At 44.1% G+C, this 26,514-nt stretch overlaps 2 protein-coding genes across 4 annotated transcripts; one reads left to right on the top strand and one right to left on the bottom strand.

Moving 5' to 3' along the window:
• Window positions 1-13,794: 13,794 nt before the first annotated feature.
• scg2b (secretogranin II b) lies at window positions 13,795-17,094 on the top strand. 2 transcript variants are annotated; one of them, XM_050033692.1, is made up of 2 exons: window positions 13,795-13,903; window positions 14,419-17,094. In XM_050033692.1, exon 2 carries the CDS (start codon window positions 14,436-14,438, stop codon window positions 16,242-16,244), a length of 1,809 nt encoding a protein of 602 aa, XP_049889649.1. In that variant the 5' UTR covers window positions 13,795-13,903; window positions 14,419-14,435; the 3' UTR covers window positions 16,245-17,094. The 2 variants fall into 2 exon arrangements, with proteins under 2 accessions (XP_049889649.1, XP_049889650.1); XM_050033693.1 differs by lacking the exon at window positions 13,795-13,903 and adding an exon at window positions 14,207-14,314.
• Window positions 17,095-18,709: 1,615 nt separating this feature from the next.
• On the bottom strand, window positions 18,710-26,483 carry ap1s3b (adaptor related protein complex 1 subunit sigma 3b). 2 transcript variants are annotated; one of them, XM_050033498.1, is made up of 6 exons: window positions 26,329-26,483; window positions 23,128-23,306; window positions 22,317-22,425; window positions 20,324-20,461; window positions 19,552-19,613; window positions 18,710-19,398 (listed from the first exon to the last, which is right to left on the bottom strand). In XM_050033498.1, the coding sequence occupies exons 1-5, from the start codon at window positions 26,329-26,331 to the stop codon at window positions 19,572-19,574; spliced, it is 471 nt and encodes a 156-aa protein (XP_049889455.1). In that variant the 5' UTR covers window positions 26,332-26,483; the 3' UTR covers window positions 18,710-19,398; window positions 19,552-19,571. The 2 variants fall into 2 exon arrangements, with proteins under 2 accessions (XP_049889455.1, XP_049889456.1); XM_050033499.1 differs by lacking the exon at window positions 19,552-19,613 and having other exon boundaries at window positions 26,329-26,482.
• Window positions 26,484-26,514: the final 31 nt, after the last annotated feature.

Below are 26,514 nucleotides of genomic sequence, written 5' to 3'. Positions count from 1 at the left end.
ATAGCAGTGGTTCCCAACTGGTGGGTCACGATCCAAAAGTGGGTCGTGGGTTCATTCTGCATGCACGGCAAGTTATTTGCAGGCGGTCAGGTTTGTAACTACTTTATTTTTATATACAGTGAATTTCCGGCACAGAGCTTTTATTTTGAAGTGTGGTTTCCTGCTGTACAGCAAGTGACTAATGAACAGCTACTTGGAAGAGACAGCAAACTAGCTCAACAACATGGCCAAAAGGTGACATCTGGACCCCGTGGCTGGACCAGTTTGGAACTACTGGTTTATAGAGTAGCCTATGTGAAACATTTCAACATCTTATTAGTCGAGAATCAACAATTTAGCTGTTTCTCTTTGTCTGTAGATGTTTATCTATAGAATATATGTGACAGCTAACCACATATCACATAATCTGAGCTTCTCTGTTTTTTGTTGTCGTGTTTTGTTGCACTGTGCCCAGACCAAGCGGCAACTTTCAGGGCTGACGACTGAAGCCGATGAGGAAGTGCCACTTGAGGCTGGCTCCAAGACAGAAATCCCCATAGACTCCCATGTTAAAATGCCCAACTTTACAGCTAAAATAAACATGTTTACAGCCTGGTACAAAAAACGGTTTTGATCTCTATGGCTTATTTTATCATTCATGACAACTTTGCAGGGGTGAATTTTTTTATGAGCTTGCTATTAAGGCTTAAAGTTCTGCATAATTAAGGGTGTGGTCACTTTGACTGACAGGCTATGAGCTAGGCCTCACCGCAGGCCACACAACTTGACCTCCTTATGGTTACTGCTGATAATGCTGACCCATCCTCTCCTCCACATTAACACCACTAGCCTTGTCAGCACTGTTGGCGTTGTTAGCGGTGTTCGTGCTGTTAGCATCGCTAGCTGCTAGCTGCCTTCATGTTGAGAGCCATGTGCAGACAATCCAGGCTCTGAATCATAGACATGCTCTGAATGTTAGGCTATAGGTCCTTTAATGGGCTACATGTTTCAGCTGTAATCAGAAATCATTCTCACTCTGATTAATTTAATTTGTTGTGTCATAATCTGCTTCACAGCGTTCAGGTTTGAGGCTATAAAATGTTTGATTAAATAATTTGTATACAATAATTTAAATACAATACATACAAGTTACACTGTGAGCTAATAAATTCTGCACTTGGGCTTTCAATACACATCACAGTGAGTATACGCTGCTGCATAATGCAGTGAAATCAAAGCTTCCTGAGCCTTCAATGTATCAGAGGAAGAAAACATTGACTGGCAGCAACAAACCTCTCACGTTAAAGCAATCTGAAACAACATAGGTGGGTAAAATCCTGCATGATGCTCCTGTCCGTGCTGCTTTTGCATTTCATTTTAAAATAAAACAGTATCTGTAAGACCACAGAGAGAGACGAGCCATCCTCCTAACCCCTCCTCTCCTCTCTATTCCCTCCATCCAACCCTATGGGACCGGAGAGTGCGTCAGAGGCATAATGCTCCCTTCATTAGCCCACTGATTCTGACGCAGACACATACACACAGTGTGTCTCCACCACAAAGATAACAACAACAGCACCACCAAGGAGCCCTGAAAGTGTGAAGGACATCTTATCCATATTGTGTGAATGCGGTTTGTGTGTCTTTGTCTTTTCTTTGATTGTCTTCTCTTTGCTTTCTGACACTTCAGTCCAACTTTTTTTTTTTTTTTGTCTCCTACTCTCTCACTCCCTTGTCTCCCTCGCGCGCCTTGCTTGCTCCCTCTTCCTGTCGACTTATATGACTCAGAAGTGCGCAAAAAAAAAACTTTTATCTGTGTTTGAGCTTGATGCGTGCACTCACAAGTGTGAGCCAATAAGCCATATTGGAGTGTACCCAAGGATGAGCGGAGCTGAACCGGAGCTGCCTCATAACTCTGGAGAGGTGGGTGGTAGCCGGAGAAACTGAGAATAATTACATCTGAGGCTGAAAGATGGTGGTATAGCGAGGACTGGGACAGAGATATGACACTGGACTGTTAAACTTACATGCACGACACACTCAGGTGCAGTAGGGATGTGAAGTGTGGATGTTTGAGGAGGGGTAGGAAAAGGTGAGCAACCCTCTTTCTCTTTCTGCTGCCCTTTCATGTGCAAAGTAGCTCCCTAAAATGTCTCCATTGTGTTTTTTTCATTAACCCCTTTGACCTATTGAACCTCATTAGCAGGCCCTTCATTAAAAACTCATATTGTGTGATAAAGCACTGCTCAGGCACACAGAGTTCAAATTGAAATCCATATTCAAAGGCATCCAAACATGCCAAACATGTTGATAAAAGGCCAAACACAAGACTTTTTCCTCTGATGTACTAAGCAGTAATTAGGCACTGGAACAAGAAGATACAGGACAACATGTTTGATCTGACTATGAAGCTACTCAGGGGGCATCTAAGGCGAGCCACATCCCCTAATTGGAAAGTTAGTGGATGTGACGCTGTACTTTTTTTGGTTTCCCGTCTTGTATGCACTCCTGCTGGTTTTGTTTTTGGTCCTTAAGTGTCAAGCTGACCTTTGGCTGCTGCGCTCGGCAACGCCAGCAGCACCACGCCAGGCACACGCCCCTGCTTAGTTGGGTCATCATGATGCGAAGGCCAAAGTGGAGGTGGGAGAGAGGCCTGGCAATGAGCTTGAGCAGAGAGAAACTGGAGGGGGGGGTAGAGGGGTGATGGAGAGGCAGAGGGAGAGGCAACCAATACGTCTGGGCGATGACTCACCGATGCTGTGTATTTATAGCATCAGGAGGGAGGGAGGTGTGGGGGTGGAGGAGCGAAGGGGCAAGCGGTTTGGGAGGCGGCCAGGACGGCATCATCACACCGCCGACAGGGAGTGGTGGAAGGAGAGACAGAGACCGCAGAGATGAAGCACAGGAGAAGAAAAATGGGGGTGGAGAGGAGGGAAAGGGGGAAAGAGAGGGATGGTGGGAGGGACAAAGCAGAGGAGGAAGAGGTTTGAAAACAGGCAGGAGAGGAGGGTGGGTGAACGAGACATAATGGAAAGATGAGAGAATGAACTGTGAAAGAAAAGGAGGGGAGACAAAAATAGAACAGCATTGGCATGACAAAGAGCATATTTAAAAAGAATCTCACACAAAAATAAACAATCTTGCTGGGCGTGCCACACTGCAGGGACAACAGCACGTAAGAACTGTGGGTTTATTGATAACAAATCTACATTGTCTCTATCTGAGCTGTTATGTGACCAATATCACACATCTGCAAAAACACACACACCCTGCAGCATCACATTTAGACACTGGTGAGATGGAGTCATGCAGAGGAGGTGGCAGATTTTAATGAACATAAAAATGACCACGGTTGCCTAGACGCTGTACATCTCAAGTTACACTGCAGCCAATTAGGGAGACAAAAAGCCGAAAACCCAATTAGAGGCAGAAAGACTACTTGGAGCTTTACAACATGAATGTAATAATGATCATTTGTATCATTCTTGCTGCAAATATGTGCATTATTACTGGTATGCTCACTTACTCATTCCGCTCTCTTTTCATTGTCAAGATTTCTTCATCAAAAAACACATCCTGCCTCTGCCTCTGACGACGTCAGTCAGTGCGTCACGCTGCATCCCTCACCACAGACACTAACATAATCTGTGCACGCGTGTGCTCACATACACATGCACAGTGGGGGGGGCAGTGAGTCAGAACGCCAAGGTGAACACTCACAGCCCTTAGTACGTGCAGAGTAAAAAAAAAAAAAAAAAAGTAGTGAGGTGGAGGGTTGTAATAATGAGAAAAATGGAGGTTGACAGGTTAGTGGGAGGCAGAGCGGAAATAGGAGCTGAAACTGGAGGTAAGTTTAGGGAGCAGTGCGACAAAGTGGGGAATGTTTGCTGACACGACGAGAGAGAACAAGAATCAGGTTTCTGATGGAAGCGAAGACTGAAATCATGACTTTAATGTGGAGAAGTAGGAGTGTAAAAATGAGCTCAAGAGTAGAGCTTTGACGAACCTTGGTGTCTTAAGGGTTAAAGGCACAGTTAACCCCCCAGTCAAAATGCATTTCCTGGTACCTATAGCACTGTTTCGGTGTGAGTTGCAGAGTGTTGAAGATGTCAGCTCCTTCTTGAATATAATGCAGCTAGATGGTACTCGGCTTGTGGTGCTCAAAGCGCCAAAAAATTACATTTTACATACATACATATACCAAAAAGACATTTGAAAAACTCTACAGCAATGTCTCTTTCCAGAAATCATGAAGCGGTTACTCATAATAATCCACAGACCTTGTTCTGAGCAGTTTCTTGTAGGAACTATCTTCTTTCTGCCAAACTACAGCCGCCAACTGCATCACTGCGCAGAAGGAAGCGTGCATCTACTGCTAGCTCACCTAGCACCACTGAGCTAGCTAACGTCACAGCTGAGAAGCATTAAAGAAGTATTTTACTGCTGTAATGGTCTTCTGGAAAGTCTTTTTTTTATAAAACTAAGCTGTCTTTGCAGCAGAAAGACGCAATTACTTTTGAAATTGGTGCTACATTACCGAAGAAAATAGAGGAAAAGGGGCTGTGGCACTTGCTTTTACTCAAGAGGAAGACGAACTACAACTACCAGAATGCACTGCGCCGCACCGGACCAGTACACTTTCCCTTTGGTGGTTGATGTAATTCCATAGGAATCAACAAACTTTGTTCTGAGTAGTTTCATGTCAGAACTATTTTCTTTCTGTGAAGCTACAGCTGCCAACTGTATCACCGAGCAGAAGGAAGTGTGCATCTACTCATGGACAAGAGGCTCGTGTTTGTGAGAGTGTGAGATATAAACATTGAAGGGATACTTTGCCAATTTTCAAACAGCTTTGTAAGATAACAACGTGGGCAGCATGTGTAAATGAACATAGTAAAATCTTCCTGCTCCTCTCCCCCTCCCTGGCTCCTGGGCTGTTGCTTGAGTTACAGATTGTACTTTGGCATTTTCATATATCTGCCACCACAGATACAAAGAGTATAGAAGCGGTTTGAGAGAGAGACCTGCCCCCCTCTCTCCAACTCAGATAAAACTGTTAAACTGGGCAGTGCTGATCAAATATGAAGCAATATTCTGCTACTGTATTGCCTATTTCTCACCTAAAATGTCTTTAGAAACATATTTTAGTGCACTGTTTGGCTGTAATACGAGAGTTTGTGAACATGAAGTGGGCACCATGATATTCTCTTTGTTGTTTCCTGAAAAAACTGGGATCAAACAGTAAAACTAAGCAGTGCTGATCAAATATAAACCAAGATGCTAACAATGTGTTGCCTATTTATCACCTACAGTGTTTTCAGAGACAAATTTTAGTGTACTGTTTAACTGCATTTCAAGATTGTTCGCTACCTGTGAGTTGCCATTTTGTGTCCTGTGGAAAAACAGCCAAGCTCACATTACCTCATCCACCAGTGGGAGCGTTCATTGATCCGGTGCGGTGCAGTGCATTGTGGTAGTTGCAGGTTTTCTGCCTCTTGAGTAAAAGCAAGCGCCACAGCCCTTTTCCTCTGTTTTCTTCGGTCACGTAGCAGCAATTTCAAAGTATCTGCATCTTTCTGCTGCATAGTCAGCCTAGTTTTATGAAAAGACCTTCTTGGAGACCATTCCAGCAGTGAAATACTTCTTTAATGACATCTTCCTCAGCTGTAACGTTAGCTAGCTCAGTGGTGCTAGGTGAGCTAACAGTAGATGCACACTTCCTATTGCATGGTGATACGATAAATGAGTGTAGTTTGGTAGAAAGAAAATAGTTCCTACATGAAACTGCTCACAACAAGGTCTGTGGATTATCTTGAGTAAATGAGTCATGATTTCTGGAGAGAGACATTGCTGTTGAGTTTAAATTTCAACTGTACTTTTTTGGCACTTTTAGCACCACAAGCCGAGTGCCATCTAGTTCCATCATGCGGTGAGGTAAATAAGTATTCAACACAGTATCCCTTGCAGTATGTTATAAATTGTTGTCCTGCTGGCAGGTCCATCTGCGTCTCATCCTCATCGTCCCTGGTGGTTGGCAACAGATTCCCTCCTACATGGTTTCATTCATCTTCCCTTTGATAATCTGGATTTGCTGGTGCCATGAGAAGAGAAACAGCTGCATGTCATGATGCCTCAACTTCTGAAATTCAATTTAGGTATGGTATTTTTAGGGTGCATGTGCAGAGACATTTGTCCTCCAAACATGACGCATCATATTGTTGCTGAAAAGGCTGATTTTTTTTTTATTCTCCCAGTCATTTACTACAGAGTTCTCCAAATGTTGTGCGGCAAACTTCAAGCAAGCTTTTCGGCAATGTAAAACAGCACGGCATGTTTGGAGCGAATAGCTCTGCATATGGCCCCCCCCCAAAAAAATACCATAATATTGACGTGCTGAATACTTATTTCACCCACTGCGTTCAAGAGAAGGCAGACATCTCTACAGCACTCAGCAACTCCAAAACAATCCACATTGATAAACAGCGCTACAGGTAAGAGGAAAAGATATGTATTTTTGATTTGGGGTGTTGCATGTTTTCCCTCCCGTTTTCTAGCATCTCCCAACTGTCTAATACACACACAAAATATCCAAACATACGTATCTATAAAAAGAGAAGTATCCATTTATACTGCAGAGTTACAGGAAGTCTCTTTTGTGCTGAGAGTCAGTTGAGAAGATCGATACCACACTAAAAAATAAGAGTGGTATCAACCTTTTAATTTAATTCTCAGCAGAGAGTGAATACATGTGTCCCAAATGTCAAACTTTTCCTTCAGATGAAATCAAAAACTGCCCATTAGTAGAAGGTGCTGAACTCAGTCTCATTAATACAGAGATGTGCAGGTGTTCTGCTGCATTCCTGTAGCATTACGCGGACGTGTGCCCTTTTCAAAAAGGCTAAGCTTGTATTGAATCTCCACCTTTATTCGTTTCATACTCTCCTTCAGTCGTCCTCTTTCCTCCCTATGTTGCTCAAGACAGCACACTTCTATCCTTACTTCTGCTCCTCTGTCCTAATGGCTCAGACAACACATCGCAGCCCTAATCACCCCCATCTCTGTTCCTGGCTCAAACCTCCTGCCTCCTGAAGACAAGGACCACGCTTTAACCGCAGTAATTGGCGCAAGGGGAGAGATGAGCCGGATGGATACAACAGAGGAGAAAAGTAATGAATGCAAGCCACCACAGAAAATGTCTAGCCTGAGAAAGGAAGCGGCTAATGGAGGAGAGGAGGACACCAAACCTGTGGGAAAGGATGGTGGTGGGAGCAGATGAAAGGCTGTGAGGCAGCGTCACCATGGAGACGTCGGTTGAAAAGAAGGTGAGCCATGACAACGGGCGTGCCATTCTCTCCCCACCTCATGATGGGGTGATGGAGGGGGGGTGAAGAGGTGAGGAGGAGGATGAAAACAAACAAAGGAGGAGGGGGAGGACGACCACATGTGGCCCTGACGCCTTTCTCACTCTGTCACAGTGATCAGTGAATGTTTTTTCTTACACTGCTTGATGTAACAGCATCATGTTTGATTGTTATGACATTCGCCTTTGCAGCTCCTTAACCTTGACTGCTTGAGTCATGGGTCCATGTGAGGATAAAGTATGAGAGCAAGAATCTGAACCCACTCAAAGGATCAAAATGATGCAGCTTGTTTGTGCATTTGTAGCTACCTCTGTCGTCGGCTCTCAGTGAGCACATGCACGTGAACATATGGGAGCGTGCTTTTGTTCCACTGTGACGCACACAAGCCGTCGTTGAGCTGATATCATTCTCTCCCCGCTACTTTGATTGACATGTGGATAAACAGCAGCAGTGTCCCAGTTGCCGGCTGTGGGTTTGGAGACTGAAGGAGGAGGAGGAGAAGGAGGGAGGCGCCGTGGATGGTGGCAAACATTAACAATGGTGATACAATGGCAATTCATGTCATCAGTGCTTTTCTATCAAATGATGTGGTATTTTATAGCAATAAAGCTCGTTTGAAGAGGAAGAGAGAATTAAAGTAATGCGAGCCAGGAAAGAAAGCCAGCGAGAGACTGAGATTGGCACTAAGGACTCTTAATCTAATTAGTCTGATTTCCCCTTATTCCTGCTGTAATTCTCATCAAATAGAGAGAAGGAGAGAAAGAGAAGGAGACGTACTCGTCACTGGAAATGTTTCCTCTGTTTTTAATGTCTCAAGTAACTGTGTGGGTCTGTATGGAACGATGCACACAGACAGAACATCAAGCCCCAGAGAGGAATCACAGATTCAGACAGTGAATCTTCCACCACCAGGAACCTGCTGGGATTTGAGTTTAAAAACCTCTGATCCATCACTCAGAATCCTCATTGTGCCCAGGGGGCTGGTATAACTTACACAACAAATTAAAACAACAACAACAGATAGACAGATGGAAATGTAGATAAGCTAAGATTCCTCAGTATAACTCTACTGTATTCATCCAGATGAAAATCTTAGTTGTTACAGAGGACATTTTATTTGGAATTTGCAGCCCTGGCGCCAGAAAAAAATGTTGGCATTGTACATTTCTCAATGTACAACGCTCTGACGAAGAGCATACAGCTCAAAACGTACGTTACGGTGCAATAAATAATTCTTTTCTGCAGAGTCCTGCAGTGTTGCGAGTCATTCATCCTTTTTTCATCTACGACTATCGACTCAGCACCTGTCCTTCCACGGTGAGATGTGCGTGCCTTTTGTTTGATTTTTTGTTTGTACATTTCTCAAACACATTGATTTGTACATTTTATACTGTATGTATCATATCAACGTTTCTAGTGACTGATGTATGAGCTCACTTTGTCACTAGAGTCACTGCTCAAGAACTACAAACAACAATAAAGGTTGTGTTTGAGTAAACTGTCACTGTTTTTCCAGCAACTTTTTAGCCACTAAACTTTGGTACTTTTTAGCAACCTGTCACTGTGTTTCTTGCCGGAATAGTGCCATGAAAAGTAATTGTTTATTTTACAAAGAAATTGCTGTATTTCCTGCTTGGATAGTGCAGCAATAAGTACTTGTTTTAAATAGACATCGCTGCATTTCCTGGCTGGATACTACCACAAAAAGCGATTGTTTTTTTTTCTGAGACACTGCTGCGTTTCCTGCTGGGATAGTGCAATGATAAGCAGCTGTGTTTTACTGAGACATCACTGTTTTTCCTGCTTGGATAGTGCAGCAATAAGTGATTGTTCGACTGAGACATCCCTGCATTTCCTGCTGCGATAGTGCCACAAAAAGCAGTTGTTTTTTTACTGAGACACTGCTGTTTTTCCTGCTGGGATAGTGCAGCAATAAGCTGTTATTTTTCACAGACATTACTACGTTTCCTTTCGGGATAGTGCCACAAAAAGGGGTTGTTTTTTTTACTGAGACACCGCTGCGTTTTCTGCCAGCATAGTACCATGAAAAGAAATTTGTTTTTTACCCAGACAATAGTTTTTTTACTGTAGGGATAGTGCAGCAATAAGCGGTTGTTTTACTGGCACAGCTGCTTTTCCAGCAAGGATTTTCAGTCAGAATATGATCTTTTTCCAGCCATGTCTTTATTAAGACACCGCTGCGTTTTCTGCTGGGATAGTGCCATAATAAGTAACTGTTTTTTACCCAGACATCACTGATTTTCCTGCTGGGATAGTGCCATGAAAAGCTGTTGTTTTTTTACGGAGACACTGCAGCTTTTCCAGCGAGGATTATGCCACCAAAAGCGGGTATTTTAAGTCAAAATATGATCATTGTTTAACCATGACCAAGTTGCTTTTGTGCCTAAACCCAACCACGTTAACCACAGCATTGTTGAAATGTAAAATTTCAACGTATCCGCTATATAATAATGTGCAAATGTAACATATCCATGACTAGAAGAAACGTACAATGCCAACATTTGTTCTGGGTTGCAGCTTGTCGTTATGGATGCTCTCCTCTGACACATGACCAAACCTTTGTGACATCCACTCAGGCCATCTTCTCATACGGGCCATAAACATAAGACAGGACACCTCACACACCACAGACACCCCCTCTTCACCACCCTTTCCTCGGGCAGACTGAGAACCCTCATCACACGCACCAACAGACTTCAAACACCTTCCCCCCGGAGTGCCACAATGGACTCTGTGTTTTTACTCAGTATTTATTATGTGATGAGCTTATGAAAGTGTGTGTTGGTGCATGTGTACAGAATCACATGCTGCTGACTGCATTGCTCCAACAAAGTTTGGTTGTATAACACACAATGACGATAAAGGATCTATCTACGACTGAATTGAAACCCAGTGCTAAAGAGGTACTTGTACATTTCCTTTTCATGCTACTTCATACGTCTACTCTTCTTTCAGGGGGAAAATGTTGTACTATTTACCCCATAATTGTTTATTTAAAAGCTTTAGTTACTTTTTGGATTAGGATTTTACACTCACTCACATTTAATACAATAAAATGAATAAAAACAAGCCTGATTCCTGACTGATCCATAGCGTAGACACTTGCAGAGGTAAGTTTGAAGACATACCATATCCCTCTTGTGGTGCATAACCACTTAGTCACACACGGCAGCAGCCATATGACAAGTTATTTTTAGCTTTTAAAAAAACTCAACCATTCTGACTCAGACACATAAAATACAGTAAGTACGTGCACGCCTGTGGTGCTTCACTGTGCTCCTGGCTGTAAAGGGACACAACCCGAATATTAGAGGGCTCTTGAGCCGCACAAATATTCCCTTAATCTTTCCAAGAAGTATGACATTTTCATCAGTCAGTGGCCCGGCCACAGAACGACCTGAACAATTAAATTCATCTTCAGATAGCTTTTAGGCACTTGTTCATTTTCAGTAAAATTGATAGCAGACAATGAGCATATTCTATTATCCATGTCTTAATGGGTGCGCACGAGAATGTAACCTTTAAATGATGGATGCTGCAGCGCGCTGCTGGCTGACATGACCCCTGGAGATGAAGCCGTCCCTCAGGGTGGAGGCTGTTTCTGAATGGAGACGTGTGTGATGTCAGAGGAGTGATGCTGTGGGATTATACAACACATTTTACAAACAACACCACGCCTCTCCGTCTCTTTCTCTATCAGTCTGTTGATCTGTGATTCAGTTTTTTCCTCCTTCTATTTTGTACACGCACACACACACACACACACACACACACGCACAGAGCGGAACTTAAACAAGCCAGCACTCACATCAGCAGCCTGGCAGATGGATGTGTCTTTTAACGTCAGGAGGCTCTCTGCAGCTCCTCAGCCCCGGAGAGCAGGCAGCTGATGGCACATTCAACTTAAAAAGCACCTCCAATGTCGTCGTCTCTGTTTGATGACACAGCGTGTGCTCGGCACAGACGTTGTGGGAATTTTTTTTTTTCCTTTTACCAGTTTAATGAAGGTGAAAGGATTACAACTTGGAATAAATAAAGAGCACAATGGATGCGATTATGTGCAATAAAAATAGACAGGGGGTAGAGATGGGCAGTCTGAGCACGTCTGAAATGGAAAAGCACTTATGTGTGCGGGGTGTCAGAGGACACTGAGTGCAAGAGTTAGAATCACTTAAGATGGTATGAAGGAGACTTGAGATGCTGCTGGAGCATAAAATCATCCTAATGCAATAGACTGGCCGTTTGGTTGGCTTGGAGGGAGATACAAGACTAAAGTATTGAAAGTGTGAAACAAGAGTGCTGGATTACGAATATTAAATCAAATTTAAATATCTCACTTAAAAGTTGCTGTATGCCACATTCAGAACATCGGTGACATCCTGAGGAAAGAAAGAAGTCACGCTAACTGTGTGTCAGCATTGTAATCCGAGCTTCTCTGTTCTTTGTTCTGGTAAACGGTCTGGTTGTGTGTGCATGTGAGTCCCTGTGAGTGTGTCCCACTGGCCAGCTAATCGCAACCGCTCTGCACAGCGCTAATAAGGCGGTTACTGCTGCTAACACTGACCCAACCCACAGTGGTAGGATGGCATTGTTACAGAAGCATAACGCCCACCCTTTGGTGCAACCCCAGGTTAACAGTGTTCAATGTTTTGTCAGCACTGTTGTCGTAGTTAGCGCTGTTTATGGAGTTAGCACCCATGCATGTATAGAGAGAACTGAATAGGCCTACACTGCTCACTCTTTCTAATCCTATGAAAGGTGCTCAGTGAGGCATGAAGTCCAGAAAAAGTTCGACCTTCTGGGCATAAAAATACCCTGATAATCTGCATTGTTGAGCCACCCAACAATCACTGCTATAGGTCAACACATTCTCACGTCGACCTCATCACATATTGACCATGGACTTTCCATGTCCAGATACGACGTGAAAGGTACCCTGGGTGGTTGTTGACGTTCTGGGACGCCGTGTCAAGTTCTGCCTGTTACATGCATTGTCTTCTTTCAAAATACACTTCTGTTTTCACAGGAAATTTAACATCTACATACAGTCTCTTTCAAAATAAACACACTACGTCGGCACAACACAAATTGACTTTTCATTTTTTTCCTCCAACAACCAACGTACATGGTTGGGTTTTGGAAAAAAGAACTGGGTTTGGCTTTAGAATCTTTCTGGATGCAAACACAGCTCTCCCGGGTGAAAGTCAGTGTTTGTTTGCGGAAAGTCTGTGTGTGTTGGACTTTCACCACCTTACCTTTCGTTCTTGTCCTGCTGCGTTTCCCCCCGATGCTGCCGAGCGCCATTAAACCGCAAAGACAACAGGCCATGTATCATGCCTACGTTAAAGGGCGGCTTTTTTTGTCAGTGTCTGACGCCACAAGTCACTGCTCAAGCACCGGATTTCGACGAGTTCAGGGTGAGACCATATGCCTATCTAAGAAAACAGGTACTTAATTTTTTCTATAGCAGAAAAAAGTCCAAAATCATGAAGGACTTTAGCATGTTTAGTTTTGTTTTGCTTCCACAGAGAAATTGCGTCAAGAAATTGAAATGTCTAAATGTGACTGAGTCAGTGGTGAGCTGTTTTTTGTTTACAACACCTTTAAAGTGTGAAAGTGCCCCTTAAAATGAAGCACATGACGATGACGCCATGTTTTGATGGTCACCACAGATGTTGACTGGTAAAAGGAGTACTTCACCTGTTCAGAAAGCCTTTTGATCTCACCATAAACTCTGTCACCGCCCATCCCTGACCTTTTATCGGCAGGTGCCGTGCTGTGGTCCCCTTCATCATGTCGACCTGCGGAATGCCGGATCTTTGGCCCCCCAGCCGACAGCAGGGAGTTTTTCACCGTCTCTGTCAGAGGAGAGAAATAGGCAGGGAGAGAAGGGGGAGGCGGCTGAACTGCGACAGCAACTCCGCGGTGGTTTGAGCCTGTGAGTCATCGCTAGAGGGTTTAACTCTTTGCGCGCCATGGAGAGGGTGGCAGTGATGGTAAAACCGCATGTTTAACACCAACATGAGCAAAAGTGCTTTTTCTGTGTCTGTGTGAAAAGGAATTTGTGGTAGGATGTATTTTTATGATGAGAAAGTCTTGTAAAATTGGTGTCTGGATGTTGACTGGAAACTGGAAATGAATATTTCTTATTGTCTCTCTGATTTAATATCTATGTTTTTAAAATAGCCTAAAAATGTTCATGCAAGGTATCCACATAAACATATCTTTGTTTGTGAGACATGAGCACAAGTCATCAGCTCCCAGACTCTCTCCATTCAATATCTTCTCCAGAGCTGTGCAACAGACAGCACAGAGAACTATTTTTAATGCAGCGATCTTTTTAGTATGCCATATCATAAACCTGAATCATTTATATGGATTTTTTAGGCCCGGCCATTGCGTGTGTTGTGCGATGACGCGGTGGTCAGGTGTTGCCTCATATATCGAGGGGAGCTGTCCAAGTGCTGAAAACAGAAGAGATCAGCACCGCTCCTGAGGAGATGCCATACACCTTCACTGCTGTCTGAGCTTCATAGCCAAAGGTAAGACGCGTATATTTTATTGTTTAATTATTTTACCACTTCAAATGAATATCAGTTTGTCTTAGATTGCAGTATATTGTTTTTTGTGCATTCGCTCTGCGCAGATCTCGACATGTTATGTTAGACAGGGGGTTACCAATGTGATGAAACGCATCCTCAACAATCGATGATTACAATGCGCTGTTGCTACAGCGAATTATTGAGGATTTTTAATGAAGGTTTGTGCGTGTTAACGGGGAATCGGATGTTGAGGTTGCCAATAACAACGCGGGGAATGACTCATCCAGTGATGTGAATGTATCTCCTCACGCACACCATCGTCTCATTCAATTTGCGGAGCGTAACTCCCTGATAGACACACAAATCCCGGATAAAAACACACTCGCGCACGCTTTTACGCGTCGCTTTCAAGTAAGTTTTTCGCCAAAATAATAAGAAAAAAGAGATCCTGGTTGATTTTGGTGCATTTTGTTTTTCACTTGCTTTACTGATGTTGTGCTCTCTTGGTTTTGCAGGTAATAAATTGCCTATAATGCTGCATTTCCACCACAAGTTGCCCGCGGGGGGAGCCGTGGTCCTGCTCGCCTTCCTCCTCCATGGATGCGCTGTGCAGGCTGCGTCTCTCCCCCGCCACTACAGGCTCCGAGGCGGGGAGAGTGAGGGGCAGCCGGCTGCTTACCCACCCAGCTCCGACATGATCAAAGCCCTGGAGTACATTGAGAACCTGAAGCAGCGGAACGGGGGCCGACCTGAACCCGTGGATTATGACGAAGTGGACAAGTTCAGGGTGCTGCTTCAGCTCGCCTCGCAGCAGGACGAGAACCCCGGGGACCGTCAGCCTGCCCCCGGCATGCAGAGGCAGGACATTACCGCTGAGCAGCTGATGAAAGCCCTGCTCAAGTCTCTCCAGGATCGTGCCGGGAAGGAGGCGAAGCTCAGCCCCGTCTCGGCGCCCAGGAACGACCGCCGCACGCACAGGCACCGCACCAAAGAAACTGAAGTCCCCGAGAGCGCACCGGCAGACTACGGTAATTTCCCCAGACCCCACAAGAAATACCCGCTGATGTTTGAGGACGAGGAGAACACAGACGCTTCCAAGCGGGCCACAGAGGACCTGGACGAGCAGTACACGCCCCAGAGCCTCGCCAATTTACGCTCCATCTTTGAAGAGCTGGGGAGGATGCCCACCATCGCCGGCCAGAAGAGAGACGTGTTCGGGGACGACGATGATGAGGAAGAGGACGGGTTCAGCCTGAGGAGCCAGGCCTACGAGGACGTGGCCGGAGGAGAGGAGTGGGTGCCCGTGGAGGAGAGGGAGGAGACTGAGGAGATGGTGAACGGGAGCCACGAAGAGATGGACAGGGCGCTCGGTGAGCAGGAGGAAGCAGAGAGGGAGGAGATGCAACGCCGGGCGAACCAAGAGGAGGCTGATGATGACACCAAGCTGGTTGATTACTACCTGTTGAAGGTGCTGGAGATGAGCGACCAGACGCAGAAGCGGGATAAGACCGGGGAGCAGAGGAAGAGGCTGATCCGTCCCTCCATCGTGGATCCCCGGACTGTAAAGGAGCTGCTCCAGCTCTCCCTGAAGCTCCACGTCCCTCCACAGGACCTTATCGATATGCTGCTCACAGAGGAGCTCAGGAAGCTCCACCGTGAACCCCAGACTTCAACTCGCTACACCACCGGCACGACCCCAAAGATCAGGTACTACAGCCGCAGACTGCCGCTGAAGAGCAAGCCCGCCGCCGCTCCTGATGACATGGACAGAGAGGACTTTTTAGACATCATCGGCGTGGAGACGATCAGCAACGAGTACCCCGTGGTGCAGAGACCCATGAAGACCTCTCCATCCTCGGACAGGATCCCAGTGGCGTCCAATCCTGTTGCAAATTCAGGCCCGGTTAAAATCCCTCCTCCCTCCGGGCGCAGGGAGAATCTCTTTTTATCCGAGCTCAACAAAATGCCCCTGAAACGTCAGGCTGATGTCGCAGATGATGAAGATGACGACGGCGACGTGGAAGACGAGGTGACCACCTACCTGGCGGCCAAAATCCTCACAGAGTACCCCAACACCATCACCAAGCGGGACACCCAGGCGCAGCTGAAGGGACAGTTCCCCTACGAGCTGTACGAGCGCGTCATGAAGGACTACTTGGGCCAAGCGGACGCTGAAAAGAGGCCAGTGTCCAAGAGGGAAACCGAGGTGGCCACAGAGGAGAAAATTGAGCCCACAGAGATGCAGGGGAGAGAGGAGCTCACGGCCAAGACCTCGGCTCCACAGACCGTAAATGAAGAGGAGGAGAAGGAGCACCGTGAGAAAACAGCGGCTGCGATGTAGCCCGGCGCCCCAAGACGCACGAAATTATGAATATAGTATTTATACTGTCTCAAAAATAAAGTTTGGTGGACGTGATCTAGTTTACAGATTTCTATCATATGAACTATAGCTGGTAATATCACCCTAACGAAAATGAACTATAGCAATCTTACAGGTTCGAAAACATTTTTAAAACAAGTCCCTATACTTGCTGCAAGAACATTATAGAAATATTATATTGATATCATAGATTAAAGGTGCAATCCGTGCATCAACAAAAACACAACAAAAGTATCCTCGTTTGATTTGTCACTCTCAGATTGCCAATTATATCAAATCACAATGAAATCCAACTTATTAAAGTTTTGTGATGTTGTTGACGGTTTGTTTACGTTAATGGTGTTTGTAAACAGGCCTATATTTTCAATTATAATCAGCAGAGTGATGGTAAAAACGCTTATTTTTCATCTATGTCAAACTATTCGATTGCATATGTTAATATATATCTGTAAATGATAAAGTATAATGCTGACTGGGCCTTTAAACACACACAGTATGGTGACAGGAGTACTATAGGAATATTATAGGGACTTTTCGTTAGGGCAGCGTGCTGGGCTGAGAACGAGTGTTGTTGTGACTCGTGATATATTCAGGGTTAGTGGATTTAATGTTATTATTACTATTATTATGGATAATTATTTCCAAGTCTAAATATCAGACCGTCGCCTGCCTTCCAACCCTTTCATACTACGAAGCTCTGTATTTGTTGGCCTACCAGTGGTTGTGCTATGTATGCTCATTTTTAAACCATTTTGTACATGTTCAATAATGTGTGATGAATCACAGATGAATAAAGCATCAGCGGTATTATTTTTCTTCTTGCTGAGTTGTGTTGCCTTATTAAAAATCACACTGTACATGCAAGCAGGGCCGAAGCTAACACGTCTGGGGCCCTGGGCAAGCTTCCCATGGCGCCCCCACCCCCTCAAAAGAATTATTATTATTATGTTTTATGAGGAAAAATAGGTAGTGCTGCACTTGGTTAAGGCTCTGCGTAGTTAGTAGTAGTAAAAAAAAAAAGTCTGGTGCTCTTAAAGGACGGGGCAAAGAGTCACTTAAAGATAAAAAAAAAACAGCGACTGGCCAGCTCACTCAGCAAGCACTCCAAAAATGCATCCAAGGCACTCTGACTGTAGTTAAACATCCTTTACTAATACATGGATAAACAAACGCATTTCGACTAGAGCAGGTGTGTCAAACACACGGCCCAGGGGCCAGAACCGCCCGCCAAAGGGTCCAATCTGGCCCACTAGATGATTTTGCATGACTAATGTTGGTGCACGTGTGAAGGTTGAGAGGTTTCACAATGAATACTTCCTGATACGAGGACATCACATTTTGGATTTACTTGACCTTATACTTCATTCTGCGTAACTTAGACCTGTTGTCCTCGTTCGTGGACACTTTTTGTGCCATCTAGTGGTAGTAAGAGCACAATACACTAATCTATGTTAAAAAAAGATGGCAGCCATCTCTGCCAAGTCAGTCTGCAGCCGATCCCGACACAAAAGTGGACAAAACCTGATCAAGTTTATGGCTGAATCTTGTTTGTTTATGATTAATAGCATTTGCAGTTTGATATGGCAAAAATTTGACCAACTTTAGCAACAGTAAGTACTCAATTGAAGACAGTGGGACTTAATTCTTGTTGACAATGTTTGGGTTTTTGTTCTCATCAGGTCCGACTGATCCCAAATAGCTAGGAGAAATTAAAAATGCAAACCATGCAAAAGTTGTAAATGGTTTGTAAGGCAGCAGATGACTTCACCTGCTTCTTCAATTGCTTCTACTTTAGGGGTAAATTATGAAAAAAAAATGCACATGTAGTGACAGTGAGTAGTCGACTGACTGAATGTGGAAAAACTGAGACATACTGTTGAGTTTGCACAGATTTTTCTGAGGATATTGCAGGCTGTTCATCATGTATTTTGTAAATGTATGAACATTTTCAGAATGGACCACTTTACACTAAAAAAAAATTTAATGGATTGTTATTTATAGGTTATTATGCAGTGGATTCACAGGTCTGGCCCACTTGCGATCAAATTGAGCTGTATGTGGCCCCTGAACTAAAATGAGCTTGACACCCCTGCATTAGAAAATCTTCATCAGGGTGTAAAATGCATTGGAAGCAGGTGTGCAACTTAAGAGCTCATGTAGGAGCTGTGTGACACAGGTCACATGATACAGTATATTGGTCAACTACTGGACCAAAAAACCCAACATACAGTATATGACAGGAGTCAGACCACCACCTCCAGAGGGATCTGAGGTCTCTTGGCGTGTTCACATATGCACAAAAAATGCTGAGTCACCGCTTTGAGTCTGTTTAGAGGGCTGAAAAGGACCAGGTGTGAAAACAGTGCCACAAGGTTTGGTTAATTTTAGTCACAATTCTGATGAAAATGATGACTCAAAGCAGACTGTTTTTATCAAAATACACATTTTAATCATACAGAAAGCTCCGACATCACAAATTGCACGATAAAAAAAACAGCGATATTGACACCCACACTACCAACTGCTCCTTCTAAAGACTAACGGACCCACACATGTGAAATATACAGATTAAAAACAGTAAGAAATTCATCACAATCAGTCCAGTCTGTTGAAATCTGGTTTTTTTTTAGACTGTTTTTTTTTCCCAAATATAACTGAAGATTAGCACATTTTCCTCCAAAATCAACTGGTAGTGTCACATCAAATATATTAATACATGATTTAAATATAAACTCAACACATTCACAAACATAAAATCAGTTTTTACATCCCTGATCCTCTATTACTACTTCATTTACATGACAATAATCAATGTGAAAAAACAACCCTCCCCCTTCCTTCAGTTGAGCGCATGACTCTGAGCAAATATTAGACTCACTCTAAAATGCAGTTACATTGCGGCAAAGCTTCAGGCAGAAGGCGAGATATTCAATATGTCCCTTTCTTCTTGGGAAAATGTTCAACAGAATCAAAGGAAAGTCCATATCTATATTCAGAAACTTCTTTGACTCATACACAGTACATTTGGTTCCTGTATTCCTCCCCTCTGTTCCTTTATGTGCCATTTCCCCCTGCAGGGTTAAAATGCAGGTTTGCTCATATACTCCTCCATGGTCTGGAAAAAAAGCACAGAGAGTTTAGTTTAAATGTCAGGTTCTGCTGTTTGTAAAAATGCATTGAAGTACAAGAAGTATTCACAGGCACACATCCACACATACCCTGGTATTAAGTTCTGAGCACACCAACTAACACAAGCGGAACATCTAACCTTTCTGTCCATATTCAAGGTCATCCAAACAGCTCCACCTCATACCACTCACTGCTGTCATCCTGAAGCGATAATGGTCAAAATGAATGGGAGGCTACGCTGCACATAATCCAACTCTTGATTAAAAAGTGTTAGTCAGCCCTACTCAGAAGCACAGAACACACCCAGTTAACTACTGTACCACACAGAGCCATGAGCCTACAGGGAGAGCAGGGAAGCATCAGCCAAACACTAAACCTACGTCATGTTCCAGGGAAATCTGTCTCTCACTCCCAATAACACTGGCAGAGAGAGAGAGACAGAGGGAGATACACACACACACACACACAGAGGGGGGGTTGAGGAAAAACAGCAGCACAAACACAAATCTATACAAAAAGGAGCTAATATCCGCAAGCCTATAAGCTACAAGAAGGAAAGCCACACCAGGGACTCAGCAGCACCACTGTTAATTGAACTCATTATCACACTAACTACTGAGGATGTTTGCCGGTAATTTCACACACACACAAATGAGCATGTTCCCAAACTGGAGCTTGATTCATGATAAGTGTTATAAAGAACCAATTTCAGGCATCTGGATCCGTCTAAGTACCCCATAGCCGCCGACATTAAAAAACAGACACAATCAACACTAAACTACATCCACATGTCACCCTCTGTCTAAATTTTGTCGAGCCGTGCGACAGATGTTACATGCTCACACCACAGATGCAAACCAGGCTGTGTGTTGTTTTTGTGTTGTGTATGAGAGTGTGTCTGCGCTTCTCACCTCCTGCAACATGTCCGAGGCTTCGATGGAGCGGTTCACCATTTGTTTGGAGGTTTCTTGTATTTCGCCGCCCATTAGAAACTCATCCAGGATAAAATAGGCCTTCTCAAAGTTAAAGATTATGTCCAGCTCACACACCTGAGAGGAAGTTAGTGCGATTATTATAAAAACATTGTTTTCTCTTCTACATTAAAACTGCAGTGTGATATGATCTTTACAGCCTAGTTCAGGGGTAGGCAACCTGCTCTTTTGCCCCTCTCCAGTGGCTCCCTGTGGCTTTGGCAAAAACTTATATAGGAAATAATAATGGCCATCCATCCATCCATCCATCCATCCATCCATCCATCTTCATACATTTATCCAGGGCCAGGTCTCAGGGGCAGCAGGCCAAAGCACCACAGACGTCCCTCTCCCCAGCAACACTTTCCAGCTCCTCCTGGGGGACCAGGCGTTCCCAGGCCAGACGAGATATGTAATCCCTCCTGCATGCTCTGGGTCTGCCCCTGGGCCTCCTACCAGTGGGACATACCTGGAGCACCTCTAACAGGAGGCGCCCTGGAAGCATCCTGATCAGATGCTCGAACCACCTCCACTTAATAATGGCTGTTTTCTAACATTTTAATTTTCATTTGTCAGCCTATCTCAGCTGACACTAGGCGAGAGGCAGGGTACACCCTGGACAGGTAATCAGACTATCACAGGGCTGACACACAGAGACAGACAACCAATCACACCTACGGGCAATTTAGAGTCACCAATTAACCTGCATGTCTTTGGACTGTCGGAGGAAGCTGGAGTACCCTTTTACCGCCAACGCTGCAAAGTTAAAAGTGCCAAACAATCATAAATAACCCACTGCAGAGTAGCCACCTTCTGGTAAAACTTATCAATAAAGGCTGATGTAGACCTATTAGTAATGTTAATGGGCAAATCTAGACTTACTGTTACCGTCATTATAATGCTCAAATATGTTTTGCGGCTCCAGGCAGATTATTTGAGAGCTTTTGATAGTAAAGGTTGCAGACCCCTGGTCTAGTTCATCAATAAATGCCGTTGATTTAAAGGGGCAGTTCACCCTAAAATCAAAAATGCGTATTTTTCCTCTTACCTGTAGAGCTATTTATCGATCTAGATTTTTTTTGGTGGGAGTTGCTGAGTGTTGGAGATATCGTCTGTAGAGATGTCTGCCTTCTCTTGAATATAATGGAACTAGATGGCACTCGGCTTGTGGTGCTCAAAGTATGTCTTGGAAAATGTATCAAATATGAAAGTATGTGAATGTCACTGTGTACAATAATAGTTATTGTATGAATGTATGATGTATCCACAGTCATAGTTTGGTATTTCAGCGGCCTCAATGTCCTTTACTGTCTGCATGCAGGCATGTGAGGAGGCTCCAGGGTGTCTGAAGGTTAAGATACTGTAAGATAAAGACCTTGTACATGTTAACACTCTACTGTTAAGCAGATCAGTATGACATGTGACACACACTATATAAGGCTGAATCATTGTTATGTTACTTCAATCTGATTTGATTTGTGTTGTATTAAGAAATCATGACCTGGTTGCTGAAGTTAATTCACAGATTTTGTTGTGAGCAGTCTCATGTAGGAACTATTTTCTATCGAACTACACCCGCCAACTGTAACGCTGTGCAGAAGGAAGCGAGCATCTACTGAGCTAGCTCACCTAGCACCAGTGAGCTAGCTAATGTTACAGCTCAGGAGGAGGACGCAATTAATGTTTACATCTCCCATCTCTTTTTTGAGCACTTTAAAGACCCAAACGCAGAGTGCCACCTAGTTTCATTATACTGGAGTGAAGGCAGACATCTCTACTGCCAAAATCTCCAACACTTGGCAACTCACACAGGATTAATCTATATTTATAAACAGAACTACAGGTTCCCTTTAAGCTACCATCATATTTCAACAGCTACACTTCAGGCTGCAGTTGCATATTGAATTAAAGAGGATGAAACTCGATGAAATACATTGCCAAAGTATTTGTCCAGCAGCTCCACATAACGATGAATAACCTCCAAGGCTATCAGCTCATTCTCCTGGTTCTCAATGGCCAAGCAGAAATACAAGCTTGCATACCTGAGGAAAGAGTGACACAGTGATGACTTGCAGCTGATATCAATATATTGAGGAATTATAAATTATATATACAGCATGTTTAACTGTGAGTAGACAAGAGACTGGGGTTCTTGCTGCTTAAAGGACTAGTTTGTAGGATTTAGTGGCATCTAGAGATGAGGTTACAGATTGCACCACCTCTCTGCCCTTCCATGCGCATGCGAGAAAAGCCTGAGGCAGAGAAAGCAAACCTCCCTGCCCTTCCATGCGCCTCCATAGAAAGCCTGAGGTAAGGAGAGCAGCAGCAAAGACCCCCCGGGAACAGAACAGAGCAGCATCAATGACAAACAGAAATGACACTGATAAGTCAGATACTGCATGAAAAGGAGGAGCTGGGGTGGAGGCGGGTTGCAAAGCAGCTTGCAGAGGAAGCAGCAACAGTAGGCAGGCCAGAGCAGTTTAAACAGGGCGCCCTGAATGAGATTTGCCAACTGGTTGCGTAGAAAGGAATCATGCGATCTATCAGCAGACTCCCCTCCATCAATCAGCTGATCAGGCTGCTTGAGATCAGCTGAGGTAGCTGGGATGCTATGCTCAATTTATTAATATTACACTCCATTTCTGCCAATAGATCCCCCTAACTCCTACACACTGGACCTTTAAGAAGCAGATAAATGAATTTAAACTAGTTGAACAAACATGCCAGGGTCAGCAGCCACCCACCTCTTGTAAATAATCTTCAGGTCTTTCCAGTGCAGGAAGTTACAGGAGCGTGGTTGCCGTCCCAGCACCATCGTGGTCATGTCCCTGGTGATCTTCTTCTTCTCACGTTCTGACATGGGCGTGAACCATTTCTGCAGACGCAGCTTCCCCTGGCGACTGAAGAGCAGCAGGAAGCGCATCTAACGACACAAACACACCGCAGGGTCAGAGGGGCAACCGTGATGCACACATGAACCAAGGAGCTAACTTGTATTTGCAAATACCCACTCATGTCTGCACAGACGTGAGTCACTGCAGAGGACACTGAGTGCCCTCTAACACACAAACCAAGGGTCAAACAAGAGGTGTGCTGTTGTCACGGCTCATTAAAGAGTAACTCCACTGACCAAACACATCACGAGAGGAGGAAAAAATGTGAAGGTCAACATACGATTTAGGAAGAGGTGGTTGGTGTTGGTGGCGTTTCCTTTACGATTTTCAAAAGAGCAAAAAGAGTTTGGGTTCGGATGTTTACAGAGTGTGCTTCCTAGCTTTGGAAATAGATTTGGCTACAAATCAAAATGGACATTAATTTTCCCCCATCTCTCTTGGAGCCACACTGACACACAGCTTCCTTTAGGTCTTCCTCTCATTGTTGGTGTAAGAGAGGCAATTAGACAACACATTACTCCAGCTTTAATGACCTTACACTGGCTGCACATTTGGTTTAGGTTTGATGTTAAGATTTTCCAACCTTAAAGTCCTTCATGGCCTGGTCCCAGAATATATATCTGAACTGCTGTCCCTGTACAAACCATTGTGCAAGCTGAGATCCTCTGGCACTGACCTACTGACTGTTCCCACCTCACACTTACAGACTAAAGGGGACTGAGCGGATGCGGAACAACCTGCCTGAGGAACTCTGGCATACTAATCAATATCTACTATCTATCGACTGTACCTTACTCTTGATGTTGCACATAAGGCTTGCACTGCTCTACTTTAGTTTAAATTTGCCCAGTGTTTACAATGTTACACATTTTTTCCCTTGGTATTTGATTCCCGTTGTTTTTTTTTTTGTTTGTTTGTTTTTTAAATCATCCGTTGTTGTTACTCTTTTTTCCCCTTATGCTTGCCTGGTTAGTCAAACATTAACTAATGGTCTAGAGAGTGTTTTGTGCTGCACCTTTAAGTGTAAATAAACATGAATAAAATAAAATGGACTAATCTGTGCAAGTGAAATAACCTCTTCAACCCTAACAGACCCACCAGTGCACAGATAATTCCTAAACTCATGTTAGGCAGCAACGCACCAAAGTTTCAACTCACTAAAATTTCCCCAAAAAACAGCTAAGAAGTCAAGAGTTAATTATAAGGGAGTGTAAACATTATAATGCACTTGGATGGATTACTGAATAGGCCCAGGGGCCTGAAGTGTCAGCCCCCCCCGGTCATCACCTGCAAAATGTTACTCATATAAAAAGGTACTGACGGGGTAAAAACTTAACATTACCACTACTGGGAAAACATGCAAAGGAACTGCAAAAAACAAAATGACTAAAAAAAGGCTCAAAATGACCACAAAGAGACACAAAGTAAATCCACAGAGACACAAAACAACCACAAGGAGACACAAAATGACCACAAGGAGATACAAAATAACCAAAAAAGACAAAACGACCACAAAGAGACACAAAATAACCCCAAAGAGACACAAAATAACCCCAAAGAAACACAAAACAGCCACAAAGAGACACAAAATGACCAAAAAAGACAAAACGACCACAAAGAGACACAAAATAACCCCAAAGAGACACAAAATAACCCCAAAGAAACACAAAACAGCCACAAAGAGACACAAAATGACCAAAAAAGACAAAACGACCACAAAGAGACACAAAATAACCCCAAAGAGACACAAAATAACCCCAAAGAAACACAAAACAGCCACAAAGAGACACAAAATGACCAAAAAAGACAAAACGACCACAAAGAGACACAAAATAACCCCAAAGAGACACAAAATAACCCCAAAGAAACACAAAACAGCCACAAAGAGACACAAAATGACCAAAAAAGACAAAACGACCACAAAGAGACACAAAATAACCCCAAAGAGACACAAAATAACCCCAAAGAAACACAAAACAGCCACAAAGAGACANAGAGACACAAAACAGCATAAAGAGACACCAAAAGACACAAAGAGACACAAAACGGCTACAAAGAGACACCAAACGGCACAAAGAGGCACAAAACAACCAGAAAGAGACACCAAACGACACAAAGAGAGACACAAAACGACCACAAAGAGACACAAAGCGACCACAAGGAGACAAAAACGACAACAAAGAGACACCAAACTACCACTAAGAGGCACAAGATGACCAAAAGAGACACAAAACAACTACAAAGAGACTCGAGGCAAAAAAGATAAAAGGTGCTAAACGTCTGTGTTACTCCTGTGTAGGAGAGGTGGTGGGGCCTTTTGCATATCTGTGCCCGGGGGCCTATTGTCTTATTATAATCTGCCCATGATTATGCACAACGTATTTCCCATATTTCCATATGGATGTGATGAACTGCTGGAGAAACCAAAACCTTAAAGTACGGCACACTGTTGTAAAGTAGGGAGTAGAAACATTTTCTCTAACTTTGTAGCCACTTTAGGAAAGTGTCGGAGCTCAGTTTGTTTCCATTAAAATGAGGAAGTACCTGTAAAGTGGAAGGAAAAAGAACAGCACTGCTGGAGAAACGTTGTCAGGATTACAAAACTACAACCACACTGACACAAACCACCATGGCACCAGAGACACAGCAGGCCCACAACCAGTCCTCATACTGGTATTTCCAGGTGTGTATCCCCAGTTTGAGCCCACAGGCAAATTAATGGAAAGCATTAAACTGCCACCAGGGCAGGACCCGACCGAGGCAAAGTGACGAAACCTGTTTGACTGAGAGACCGGTTGACGAAACGTACACCTTACTTCCGGCTGTCGCTTTAAGAGATTAAACACAATTAAACCTCACAATAGAAACCAAATACAGCTGCAGTTTGGCGGCCTGACAAGGACAAACAGGCCTGTGTGTTAAAGGAGGTGGTGTAGAGTAGGTGTAGGTCCTAGCTTTAGCTACCTGTCAGCGACGACAGGTGCAACAGGTGAACAGCCTGACGTTATCTTTACAGTCATGCGTAAAAAACAACACCCGCCAAACACTTACCATCTTGTTGCTGCGCCAGGAGCTATAAACGCTTTCTGGAGACTCAAAGACAATGACTTTAACCCTCACAAAGGGTCAGCTGGTGCGGCTGAACGCATATCTGTCCGTCGTTGACTCCAGCAGTCAGTGTGCAAGTTGCTTAACTCCGCCCTGCTGGCCGCCGGAGGAGCGGTGCTTGCTGGACGC

This window comes from Epinephelus moara, chromosome 21, assembly GCF_006386435.1.
Source record: "Epinephelus moara isolate mb chromosome 21, YSFRI_EMoa_1.0, whole genome shotgun sequence".
In the NCBI taxonomy this organism is placed as follows: Eukaryota; Metazoa; Chordata; class Actinopteri; order Perciformes; family Serranidae; genus Epinephelus; species Epinephelus moara.
The sequence above is the reverse complement of the archived record's forward strand: the minus strand, read 5'-3'. Positions and strand labels throughout refer to the sequence as shown.